This window comes from Sinohyriopsis cumingii, chromosome 17 (genome assembly GCF_028554795.1).
Source record: "Sinohyriopsis cumingii isolate HCF-2022 chromosome 17, ASM2855479v2, whole genome shotgun sequence".
In the NCBI taxonomy this organism is placed as follows: domain Eukaryota; kingdom Metazoa; phylum Mollusca; class Bivalvia; order Unionida; family Unionidae; genus Sinohyriopsis; species Sinohyriopsis cumingii.
This window is the reverse complement of record NC_142977.1, coordinates 90,424,455-90,438,182: the sequence shown is the minus strand read 5'-3', so window position 1 is coordinate 90,438,182 and position 13,728 is coordinate 90,424,455. Positions and strand designations below refer to the sequence as shown.

At 35.7% G+C, this 13,728-nt stretch overlaps 1 protein-coding gene across 2 annotated transcripts in view; it reads right to left on the bottom strand.

The window, feature by feature from the left end:
* LOC149779401 (calpain-2 catalytic subunit-like) overlaps positions 1-13,728 on the bottom strand; it is a 57,734-nt gene that overhangs the window by 29,737 nt on the left and 14,269 nt on the right. For both annotated transcript variants that reach the window (XM_089940066.1, XM_089940067.1), the window contains exons 5-10: positions 12,566-12,756; positions 4,913-5,114; positions 4,572-4,637; positions 3,427-3,515; positions 1,892-2,055; positions 949-1,050 (exon numbers count right to left, since the gene is read on the bottom strand). In XM_089940066.1, the coding sequence (XP_089796192.1) occupies positions 949-1,050; positions 1,892-2,055; positions 3,427-3,515; positions 4,572-4,637; positions 4,913-5,114; positions 12,566-12,756 (814 nt within the window). The remainder of the gene's footprint in view (positions 1-948; positions 1,051-1,891; positions 2,056-3,426; positions 3,516-4,571; positions 4,638-4,912; positions 5,115-12,565; positions 12,757-13,728) is intronic.

Below are 13,728 nucleotides of genomic sequence, written 5' to 3'. Positions count from 1 at the left end.
ACTGGGCAAACTATTTTTCGAGCTAGATGTGAAGTTCAGTCGGACATATTGTAAATCCTGGATTCCGATTTTAGCTTTTCAAGTTTCATTCGTCTTTCCCAAAATAGAAATTACTGCGTTGATCTGCTTTGATTAAACTGTAAACAGCTGTTAATTGATCTGGATTTTAATCCAAATCTAATTTCAGCTATAATGATATTTGAATGGGTGGAAAGATCGATGAGTATGTGATTTAATCATACTGACTAGCAGAAAATAAAATTTGAATTAACTCTAATTCCTTATCTACATGTTAACTCTAATTTCTTATCTACATGTTCTTTGACTGGATACCTTATGAATTCAAATAAACAGCCATTCATTATGCATATATAAAAGAGTTAATAACAAGTTTCGTAAAAAGAGGAAAAAAAATTCATCTCTGAAGAATAGGGCGTTTTGGTACAAAATTAAATTGTAAAAAGAGACTGACAAATAAGCTTGCAAAGAATCGGGAAAGAGCCAGCCCAATCTGAAAGAACTAACAGAAAAATGTTAAGAAAAACAAAGAAATGTAGTAAGCAAACGGACAAAGAGAAGACATATAAAGAACTACACATATATTAAGCAATATAAGAATATAAGCAAAGTAAAGTAAAAATAAAAAGCTAGCTCTGATAAACAATACCGCATAGTCTTGTAGCATACTTGCAAAGATGTACATACATTTCAAACAACAAAATGTTGCCTCTCTAAAAACCTTCGCGTTGCTTTCAACACGTCGACATATATATATATATATATATATATATATATATATATATATATATATATATATATATATATATATATATAGAGAGAGAGAGAGAGAGAGAGAGAGAGAGAGAGAGAGAGAGAGAGGGGTGGTATTTAAAGTAGTTTTTCATGTTTTTAGGCACTTTGGCGATAGAATAATGAAAAACAGCTTACCATCTTCTGGGACGGTAAAAAGATACTTCGGATTTTTAATTTTATTGCGGAATCCAGCGGCTGTTTCTCCGCACCAGTCTCCGTATATGCAAGTACTGTAATCTGCAAAGAATGGCAAATATTGAAATTTAGACGTATTATAGGCAGCTGCAAAAGTGTATCATACATTGGCACTTTCAAGAAAACTCACACGTAATTGACGTATTTACAACAATCTACAATGGATAAAGAAAACAATAAATATACACTTTGAATGCATATGATAAAAATATATCGACTTTAAAAGGACTATCGGACCAGTGTATTATTAGACTTTATGCCTTATGTTATCGGAGATGTCAAAATAATCCTTATAACAACTGTCTAAATACTTCCAACGAAGGATGCATCATAAAATAAAAAGGATAAAGATAACGAAAGATAACTGCTGGCGAGCGAGACTTATTCACCCAGTATATGGTTGGTCTTTTAATACAGTAGCTCTAACTAACTGACCATCTATTAAAATACATTCTCTAATTTTAGTTTTAAATGTTGATTAGTGGAATTTAAAATGACAAAACATTAATATGGTATTATTGTTAATTCTTCTTTCCCAAATGTGCAAACACTTCATCATTTCACATTGCTGAAGTTCCAAATAAACACATTCTGAAACATAATTAGCACATGATGTGAATGTGCCAGTGTCGCAATCTTGTACTAGTGCTTGCAGTGGTTGTTCGAAGCATTTAGACAACTGCTCTAAATAAGGTACAGTCTGCATCTAAAAACAGTTCCAAATACAGTGTCATACGCATCTATAAAAGTTCCAAATACAGTGTCATACGCATATATAAAAGTTCCAAATAATTAGATGTAAGCATTAAAATTACTCAAGGTAGTTATAAAAAACCCAACTTAACAGAACATAAAAATAAACAAATAAAAAGGGAAACCGCACTTAAAATATCTTCAGATCCGTCCTTGTCGAAATCAGGAGTTATGGAACAAATCGTCAGCCCTGAGAAATATTTGATGAAGTCATCAAGTTGCATCCAAAATTCGCCATCATTAATATTGGCGTGCTTCACGCTATTTGGTGCCACTGCGTCCCATTCTGGCGCCCTGAAGACAAAATTTAAAAAAAAATCAAACTCAGGCATTTCAGAATGGTGGCATGAATGAATACACATACATGGCGAGAGGAATGTTTATTAGACTTGTACCAAGCTAAACACCATGCGCCTATGTATCGGCTGGAAAAAATCGTGAAGCTAGGAGAATCCGTCACTGCAGTAAATTTCAATATTATAAACGGCAAAATCTCTCTTCCAAAATTAGACACCTTCCCCAAAACAAATAAATTATGTCATTCATACCACTACGAAACAAGTTTGTTTTTCTCATGAAAGCAGACATCTTCGCAATGTAGACAACTTGTGCGAAGTACAATTGTTATGTATATCTGCATTTTCTGTACCTTCTGGTATATGATTTTTATTTAACTTTAGTAATTTTTATTCATGATCGTAAACTGTATAGAATATTTTTGGTTATAAATTGTATGCGTAATTTGGCTCTTTTGAAAACACAAATTACGTAGAATCTATAAAGAGATGTTTACGTAAGTGTTAACAGTCAGTAATAATAATCGTAATAATAAGACTTAAAATGGCGCCTTGGGCGTATTTTCTCAGTGATTGATGGGCTATGGAAGCTTCAAGAAGAATTCTTTGGATTCCATTCGTTGCGCGAGGTCATGTAAATAGATGTAATTTGTCGTAAATCAATAGTGTATGTTATCACATAGGGTCTATTGCAAACTACATTCGCAATATACAGTGTATACAAGAAAAAATTAAGCATTCAGTTTTATTCAGTGTTCTGGAGTCATTCACGCTTGTTATGTTCCTGGTGAAAGTCTGCAGACGTATTTTATGTTGTACTTAAATATTTTTCGAGAGGAAGAACATTTCTTTGGACTGTTCTGTGGTGATAGAAAGTGCTCATTATTTGGACAATGATGTTATTCTAGAACTGTTATAAATTATTCGAAAGAATTTTGGACAACGCAATCTTGACAACGTCATGATTATTGTAGGACCAGTACATTTCCGGTATTGAAAATTATAAGGGACTTTTAATTCGTTTAGGACTTTCATAAACCTTTATAAGGACTAATTTGGACTCGCTTCATCATACTGTAAGTTCCTCTCGCATTTTTCTTTAATTAATTTAATAATTAAATTGTTTGTTAAGTTTTACAAAACTTGTGGGTTTTGCTTCTTTTCTTTTACTTAAATTTGTGACCATAGAGTCGTAACAACAATGTCAAAATTCGATTTTTTTAACCGTGTGTTTATAATGCAGTCAAATCATCTGTTAAAATGATATATTTTAGCTATGTAATTGTCCTTTTCGCAGTCACTGTAAATTTTGCGTTCGTTGTCTTTATCATCCTATTGCTCATGCGTATGCGTGTCTGTGTGTACTTACCCATCACTCCATCTTCCTTTCCACTCCGTGTGTCCCCATGGGTTTCGTATCCTTACCAGCTGGACTTTTCCATCACCTTTCCGTTTAACCTAAATAAGTCACATATAACTTTAAGTCTCGGTAATTAAAGGTAAATATTTTAAATAGTGTATACGTAAGTCTTACAAATGTAAGAGAACATTTCTGAAATAGAAATCCCCAGCTAACAATAATATTTAAAGCTTTGTTTGACTTTGTTTATTTTATCTATAATTCCTATCTAATGTAAATTCCGTCAGTATGAACTGATGAACTACAATTCTAAAATGTTTACATCGTATTCAAAAGCACAGAGTTCCTTGTCCATAACACTGAGATGAAACAATCTTTTCCAGCCAAAAGGATAAAATAAAACACAAAAAAGCGTAAAATTGAATATGTATGAATCATGTATGGCCCGGTAGATAATACCTTGGTTTATCTGTATGAAAATAATTCTATTTTTTTTACAATGACATCGCAAACATTGCGAAGATGCATATTTCCATGATAATGCAGTTGCAGTATTGATTTTAACAAAAATTAAAGTTTCCTAAACACCTTTATCAGATAATATTTCGGTTCAGTGAAGTGCGTAGCTTGCTGGACTGAAACGCAATTGATTTAAATCAAATAACACAAGTGTTTGCAAGACTGATACACCATTGACTTAAACAAGCAAGACTAGGGTTTGCAAGACTGATACACCATTGACTTAAACAAGCAAGACTAGACTTTGCAAGAATGATATACCATTGACTTAAACAAGCAAGACTAGGGTTTGCAAGACTGATACACCATTGACTTAAACAAGCAAGACTAGACTTTGCAAGACTGATACACCATTGGCTTAAACAAGCAAAACTAGGGTTTGCAAGACTGATACACCATTGAAAGACTAGGGCCAGCCAAGTACATGGTTTTACTTTATTTCGTGGTCTATATAATTATATGATTCACCTGCATAACAGGGCTCGCTGGACAGTATATTTAAACAATACATATAAATGGAGTCTACATTGAAATTTGGATTTTCATTGTTACATTGAATATGTATCTTACATTAAAAACAACATATTTTATTTTACATGTATTTATTCTCGTGGTTACATGTTTAGTACACGAACCTCTTCCGCTCCCGTAAGTGAATAGGCGTGACCTCCAACAAGGCCCTTATGGTTGTCATACTCTTCCTGAAAAAGAAGATTGTGAAAAAAGTTTTGGCTCCAACTATACATAATCTAATCTCTTTGTCTCTGTCTCTGTCTGTCTGTCTGTATGTCTCTCTCTCTCTCTCTCTCTCTCTCTCTCTCTCTCTCTCTCTGTAAAAATGGAGTATTTATAGCAATGACTGACCCTCAGACTATACCATTTTTTATATTTGCGACGAAGCCTCGCGAAAAGTTACATTCTTATTTGCAATGTTACTACTGAGCGGAAATAATCTTTACCTAGAGACATTACTTACTGGGACTTCACATGAAAGAAGCGATCCTGTTCGAAGTGCATTTTGTACCCTTTGGAACATGGCCAGAGCTTTTTTCTTCGATCCCTGACTGTCCGCTTCTAACTCCTTGTCAAAGTCTATGTATTCAGAAACGCCTCCCGTCAAGGCCAAGTAAGCATCTCCGGGTTGTCCGCCATAGATGGCGTTGTAGTTTCCATGGAACCTGAATCAGATGATAGTTATTTATAAAGCAATCGTTTGGGTTATTGACATACATAATTTACCGAGGTATTTATCAGGTCCGGAAATCATAAAACGTTTGAGATTGTGTTAAAGCTAGAAATTTTTTGTCAACAAATTATTAAAGAGCTTAACTTTAGAGGCACAAATCGCATGTTTAATGATTGACTCAAACATATATATCACACTCCCTTTGACAATTTCATTCAAGACCTTTTACGATAATTATAGGTTACTGCATTTGTATGGGAAAATATGAACGAGTTTTGGCAAGGAACATCTGAGTGCAGTATATCCTTCCGACAAAACGAGTTCATATTTTCTCATACAAATGCAGTAACCTTTTTATTATATGCTCATTTTTTTAATTCTACCTAAGGTTTAATTATACAAACAAAATACACTACAAGAAACAACGTAAATGAATGAATGCCGTATTCCAAACTAAATACACAAGCGCAGATTTGACTTTACAAAATGACATCATTATTAATGCGCACATAGCTCCGCCCAGATAAATTTGAACTTAGTCGCGCGGTCGACATAACTTTCGAAAGAAAATGGCGTGTCTAGTTAAAATTGAAATTTGCAGTCATATTGTGAATGAATGCGCATTGCAACTACTTTTCCATTGATCTGGAGTGAATATATTTTGGTATTTTGTTTCGATTCGACGAAAGTTTGTGATTTTGGACTGGATTCATCTGTGCAAATTATACATGAAATACATCGGATTGAAGTGGCGCGGAGAAGCGTGTTTACGTCTGCAAATGTGTTTCTGTTTCTGTCATTGAATCTTTGAAATCATAGCGTGGGAAAAATATGAAGTCTTTCAATTGCAATTTTCAAAAAGACGCTATGGAATTTAATGTTTATTTCATTTTGAGTGCAGTAAGGAGGATGCAATTGCACTTATCATCGAAATTACAGCACACTATCGAAATGTGTAATCCAGATTGAAAACCTATGACATGGCTCATGTAATTCGGATTTGCAGAATTAAGAAAAAACATTTTGAGGAAATTCAGGATGTAAAACTGTAAGTATATTTTATTTTGACATTCTTATCACTAGATAAAGAAGACAGTATATACCTTGTCAGTTGTATGTTATTTGTAAGGACATAATCGTGCGTCTTTTATATAATGTAGCTAGCCTAAATCCATAACATTGTATCAACGTGGAATGTGCCAAAACAGCTGGGTGTTTTTGCAGTCCACGAAACATGTTTTAGTTCATTCAGAAACAAATTTAAATAACCACAACGTAAAGAGCCTCTTATGCGAGTGTAAATGATTTGTTTACAAATCAAAAATGCTGGTGTCTGCGTCATTGTTTGTTTACAATAGAAAGTAGTTCCTTTATTCACGTGAATGCTATATGTGTATTTTCGCTCGCGTTCAGTATCGGGGAATATTGCACGATTCTGACAATGTAAAGTTAACGGGGAAAAAAAAATGAGCATATAATAATAATAAGTACATTCGATGGATGGAGATGTGGGTGTTTATGAATTTGATCATAACGTTATACGGAAATGACATCACACCTCATTTGTATGCAGAGGTCAGCAAAACTGAAAAAGTCACATAGTACAAATGACCTCATTTATCCGATGACAGGGACAACCACAAAGTATTGATAAAAGAAAATAATCGATACTTTGCCGCTGATAGCTGACTGTATCTAACTACATATGTTTGAAAACTCTATTTTGAGCACATTTCTTCACTAATTATAGCTGCTAACATTAGTAATGAAATTTGCAATAAATATGTTGTGAGACGACGCCCAAACGCCATAAAATATTTGGTGTATTTGCACAGACATCATAAAATCCATGTCTGACTTCAGAAGGAACAGACAATATATTTGAAGCAAATTATTGCTATGTTTATTGTTTGATCACACATTTTCTTTTTAGCAATGCTTATCTGGACGATTCGGACAATTCATCACAACCACAACCAGAAAGGGGTCATGATATCTTGGATAAAAATAGTTATTGTTGTCTACGTTGTTTTCATTACTTCGAGCGTACTGGGTACACCAACTTATGTTGTAGTCAAGTTTCTCTTATAAGTGTGAAATGCAGTCCAATATTTTCGGACATACTGTTCTATTTAAAACCACCCAGAATATCTCTCTATCAACTCCGTCTTTTATATCATTACTTACCATTTAATTTTCTGTTGATGGGGGAGATAGTTGCGGTAAAGAAAAATATGCTAGTTGGAAAGAAAACTGCATTCCCCATTAACTGGTCTATCCTTGAGATACCCATGTATAACAAATTAGCGTCTTCTAAACAGATTAAAGAATGTTAAAGTCACTAATCTCTCATTTATCATCATTAAAGGATCAAATCATTAACAGTTAATAGTTTATTTCGTTCAATTCTAGATTCATGATTAATACTTGGACCTATTATTTTTTATTGATCAATGATTTACCTATTCGATCAACCTTCAAGACATTGAAGCAGATATATTCACGGACTTGAAGCATTTGAATGATTGGCATCAGTCTAATCATATGAGAATCGACATGGAGAAATTTTTTAAAAAAATGAATTAATTTGGATTATCCGAGCAACAAAAAGCTTTTAGGACTCTATGTGGATGAAACTTTATCTATTCATAAACAAGATTGTATTATCTAGAATTTCATCCAGCCTTGACCTTTTAGGTAGAATTAAGACCTACATTCTTGTAAGAACAAGTGAATTATTCTATATTTGTTATATCTTACAGCGGATTGACTGTAGTTGTACTGTTTGGAAATGCACGCAACAAAGAAGCGATTAAGTTTCCAAATTGCAAAAGAATGTAGCGTGTTCGATTATAGATGCCAGGTTCAGTGGACCATCAATGCAGTTGTTTAAAGAATTAAAATGGCTCACATTCGAAAACAGAATCATCCACCACAAACTGACTCAACTGACTCCACTTCATATAATGTAAGACCACTTGAAGCAACAATCTCTCAAGAGCAAAATCTGACCGTTTTTAAGGAAAGTCTCCAGTTTTCAGCTGTGTTATTATGCAGTTCGTTACAGGCTCATTTGAAGGTTAGAGCAATATGGGAAGAGTTAAGAATGGATGCAAAAAGTACTTTCTTGAATAGCTATATATTTGAAGGCATTCCAGTTATGTAGATGTATTTCCTGTCTCCTCTGTGTGTGTGTCTATGCCTGTGTGTGTCTGTGTGTGTGTGTATGAGGTAGAGAGAAAGAGTAAGTATGGTGTGTGTGTCTCTGTGTGTGTATGTGTGTGTGTGAGAGAGAGAGAGAGAAATAGACGAAAACAAGTGCAAAAAAGTACTTTCTTGAACAGCTATATATTGGAAGGCAATATTGGAAGGCATTCCAGTTATGTAGATGTGTGTGTGTGTGTGTGTGTGTGTGTGTGTGTGAAAGATAGAGAGAAAGAGTAGGTATGGTGTGTGTGTCTGTGTGTGTTTGTGTGTGAGAGAGAGAGTGAGAGAGAGAATGAGAGAGAGAAAGAGAAATAGAAGCAATCAAATGCATAAAGTAGTTTCTTAACAAGCTATATATTTGAAGTTATTCCAGTTATGTAGATGTATTTCCTGTCTCCTCTGTGTGTGTGTGTGTGTGTGTGTGTGTGTGTGTAAGAGATAGAGAGAAAGAGTAAGATGTGTGTGTGTTTGTGCGTGTGAGAGAGAGAGAGAGAGAAATGGAAGAAATCAAGTGCGAAAAGTACTTTCTTGAACAGCTATATATTTGGAATTATTCCAGTTATGTAGATGTATTTCTTGTCTCCTCTGTGTGTGTGTGTGTGTGTGTGTGTGTAAGAGATAGAGAGAAAGAGTAAGTGTGGTGTGTGTGTGTGTGTGAGAGAGAGAGAGAGAGAGAGAGGGTTTTTTTTCGTCTTCATCAATATACGTCATGAAAGTAGTACATTTGATTTTCTTCTTCTCATGAATCGCTGCCCAAAAATTCATTAATTATAATTTGTTCACGGTATGTATGTATGTATGTAGGTATGTATGTATGTAGGTAGGTAGGTACATACGTATGTATGTATGTATGTATGTGTAAGGATGAAAACTTTTATAGAAAAGTTTCTAAACACAGAAATTAATCTTTAGTATAAATTTGACAGTACATTTTTTAGTAGAGCATTTTATTGGCGTCAGCGCAGAGGTAAACATTAAGTTTGATGTATTGTCATATGTACAGAAATAATAAGTGCATGTTTATGATTAATTTTGTAAGAATGTCTTAGAATATTTCGTTATATAACTGATTTCAGGTTTAGAAGTAACATAAATCATGTATCCTAAAGATTTTATAAACTTCTTCTGAATACGAATTGTGAGAAGTTCGTTTATTGTCTTAAATGATTTGCATAAAGCATAATGGGAACTGATATTTGGCTGGAAATCTGTCTCAATGAATCACTAATTAGCAAACTGACATGGTTAGGACAAGGATGTGAAGTCCATTACTTTGTGTGTACTTAAGTGTGATTTCTCTTCAACTGAGTAATGAGTGTCGGCTGATAGCGGCAATCAACAACTGACTTTTGATGATAGTAATAGGTGGGTCTGAGGAAGGGAGTAGAATTTTCATTTAATACTTCGGTTGTTGTTATTATATGAACGTAAATTGGAACAGACTTTTAACTGAAACTTTGTGCATGAAGGAAATGGCTGAAAATTCTGAATCAATAGGATCGACTACAATGGTTAGGAAGCGGCAGCCACGAATTGTACAAGATCTGGCTGGAAAGGGATATCGCCCATGCTCGAAACGCAAGAGACAAGACACAGGCTTGCCAGGTTCCACAGCTGGTAAGCAAATTTCAAGTGTAAGCAACATTTCTCTTGACCATTAGACTCTTAGCATTGACAATAAATTAGAATCAATTTTTGTTTATTTACAATAATACAAAATGTCGATGAAATATCGACAACAAATTACGGACGCTCGAAAATCGTTGATTAGTGAGCTAAAACTTCTGAAAAATGAGTATCCACAATCAAAATTTACCTTCAGTTTCCGGCGAAGTTAACCTTGGATGGCAAAACAGTAAAATATGTTTTTTTCCAGATTGTCATCATATTATTAAACGCAACAGACTGAGCAACAATAGCATGTTCCGCAGTCCATTGCTAACTATCAAGGTCCAGACAGAGCCTCACAGGTCGTATAGATAAATTCTGAAACAAGTGATTTTAGAGATGATGATGACGATGATGCTGACAGACATCATGGTGTTGTCCCTGGAACAGTTTTAAGCAAAAATATCTAAACCCGATACATCGAAAAAATTTATGATATAGATAAACCACCCCAAGGTAACGCTGTACATATGAACGAAACCCCAGTAAATTCTCTTCCAAATAATATGTAAATAAATGTATGCAATTCTGTGACACTATTTGATATGTAATATCGGACACATTCCGACATCATGGCCGATATGACATTGGGCATGATAAAGACCTTTCAGACCTTTTAGCTAATTTGATATCCATCGACAAAAATCCATAACCCGGTTCACATATGGAATCTGTTCTCGGTTCTATCATGGATCACCACAAGTAAAATTGATCCTCTAACCGACACTTTGCTAAAGTTTCTATCATACAAGACATGTTTCCTGACAGCTTTAGCTTACACGTGCAGGGTAAGCGAGCTACATGCTCTTTCAGTCGACCCGAACTATATTCAGTTCAGATCGGATTGTTCGATAGTCCTCCTGACTCAAGCAGGCTTTGTAGCCAAAACCCGGTTATCGTCCGTCGGTAACCAGTCTTCATTCGTTCTCCCTCTTCCACAGACAAGTCGAGAGCAGCAGCCATGCAAGATCCTGTCCGTGCTCTCAAGCACTAGTTGAGACACACAGACATGTCGTGGCACGCTTAAACGAATATTCCTCCCGGTGAAGACCGAAAAACAAGACAATACCCCTCAAGCCATTGCTTCGTCACAGAAGTGGATTGTACGCTCAGCGTACTCTCTCAAGATCAGAGTCGCCTCGTGAAGATTACAGCTCATGAGATTAGAGCCATGTCTGCGAGCCTCGAGTTCGAAAGTAACGTTTCGATCCGAGATCTTGTAGATGCTGTTGGATGGCATGCAGAGTCAACCTTCTCGAGTTTTTACCTTAGAGTTTTAACGTCGCAGAGGTATATTTGAATCGAGTAGGGCCGGTGGCAGCAGCACAGACGTCCACCAGACCCAATTAGATCAATCAACACAGTCTGTTAGTTTGCTGGATTCACCTGTGAAACTTTTGTAGGTAAGAATATATTAACTTCATCTTCTCAAACATAGATAAGAGTCCCAGGTCAAGGGATCCCAGTCTGTGTTGGTTGCGTCATTAGGATAATGGGTCATCTTTCAGATGGGGAATCCAGCTATTCTTCCCCAGAGGGATACCCGAGGTAGAGGTCGGATGCTCGGCATCCACCTCCTACCACTTATTCTCCTTGAGTAGTGTGATTGGAGGACGTCTTCGAAGGAGAAAGCATCCTTGTTAGTATCTCGCTCAGCTAAAACTGGCGACACCTGGTGGTATCACGGGGAGGTAATGGGCAAGAGTAACAGCCCTTAGTCTATTTAAAATAAGATAAAAGTTCCTCCTTCTAGCTCTTCCGCAAATGTCACATCTGTATTGCACATTCCCCATGCACATCGAATCACCATTTTGTCAGCAGTATTTTCACAACACGTTTGTTTGAAAGGATCATGGTCTGCTTGTCTATTTGAGTCACAAGTCGGATCTATGAACTGAAATGTGAATTTTGAATAAAATTTATGTGTAAAATTTCTAATGTGTTTTTACATTCGCCTGTGATGATAATATGTTAATTTGTAAGTAAGTACATAATGAAAAAAGAACATTACTTCCATACCGATATATTCGTAGTATTCTGAAAAATACTGCTAACTAAGCAAACAATGGAAACTCGTCTAATAGTATTCGCAAACTCTCCCGTTTGCAATTGTCCCTACTGATTTAAACAAAAACCAACCAACCAACCAACCAAACAAACAAAAACAGTTAAGAATACCCAAAAAATGCACAGAACTTATAATATGTGTAACCTAATTGTCGCAGGTGGTCCCAAAAACTGTCAAATTGTTAGCCTTTCGAATCAATGAGAAGTTTCTTTAGTGACATGACCGCCATATCTGCATGGGATAGTCTATATTTTCAAGCAGCATATGGAGTTCAACGTCTTTATTAATCGCAGTAATTCCGCAAATTTAGGAGCTACATCTCTTGAACATATTTATACAAGAGTTCCTCCGTTTTATTTGTTCATTTTTGTTATGAATATTACATTCCAAATATTAGATTCAGACAATACAGTGTTTACTGCAACGGACAATTCGAGAAACTAGAAGAAAACAATGAATAGTCTGTCTGCTTGTTTACTTCTCGAGATTCCATCTAATACCTTGCAAAAGCTTTCTCCACGAGAGATGGCCACATCTCATTAGTATCGTCTCGTGATTTGGCACCCCATGGAGTATCGCCATTAATAACGGGGAGATAATCGTCGATATGCACGTTCTCCCACTCCCCAAATCTCCAAAATCGACAGTGGAATACTCCATCTTCCGGGATCCAACCGTCCGCAGGAACAACCTGTGACATTAAAAAAATATACAAATGCAATCGAACGGATAGAAAACGTTCAAAACACGTAATACTATAATGAATCTATTGGTTAATATGATGGTTTCGTGACCCCAAGTCGACAACAAATGACTTGTCCAAAAGGAAATATCGCCTATTTTGAAATACTTTCCCAAACAGGAATTAAGAGGCGAGGGCTGCTTGATGAAACTGATGAGGATACTATGGCAGGAAAAGGTTACAGATACTAAGCTTCTCACATGAGCAGGCGATCCAAGCACACACCCTCTGCTCATAAAATCACACCTGAAATGGGCAAGCCACGCAACCAGGATGTCAGATGAGTGACTACCACAGAAGATCTTCTATGGCAAGCTACAGAAGAAAAGGCGATCTCTAACTTTCCCCAAGTTATCTTTGAAAATGTCACCATTGACCCCACAGTCTTTGGAAGCGCAGAAGAGAGAGAAGCGTTAATCTCTGAACTGAATTGCGGCACGTCCTCTGTTGTTCAATCAACCCCAAGCAGCATATTCTTTCGAGGGGGACACAGACAATTCCGAAAATAAATTATCATGAGAAACCAATCCAGCTAATAACAGTATGGTCATCTTCGAACTCGAAGAACGAATAACACACACACACACACACACACACACACACTATGTGTGTCTGCTGTGTACTTAATTTCACATGCTATTGAACCTAAATCTGAGAATCTGTTAGCGTATATACTAAATTAAACTATGAAACTTTTAAATCAAGCAACGCTACTTTTTAAACCCTTTTCAGCATTTACAATCAAAACCGAGAAACATTTTGGAATTTATCATAAACTCATAAAGAGGAAAGGATTTTCTCGTTTAGAAAACGCAAGTTAGAAATTGGAAGAAAAAGGATACCTGAAAATGTTTACTGGGAATTAAAGGTTTTAAATTGCCAATCTGTTGACATTAGTAGAAGCAAAATTATAAATATTTA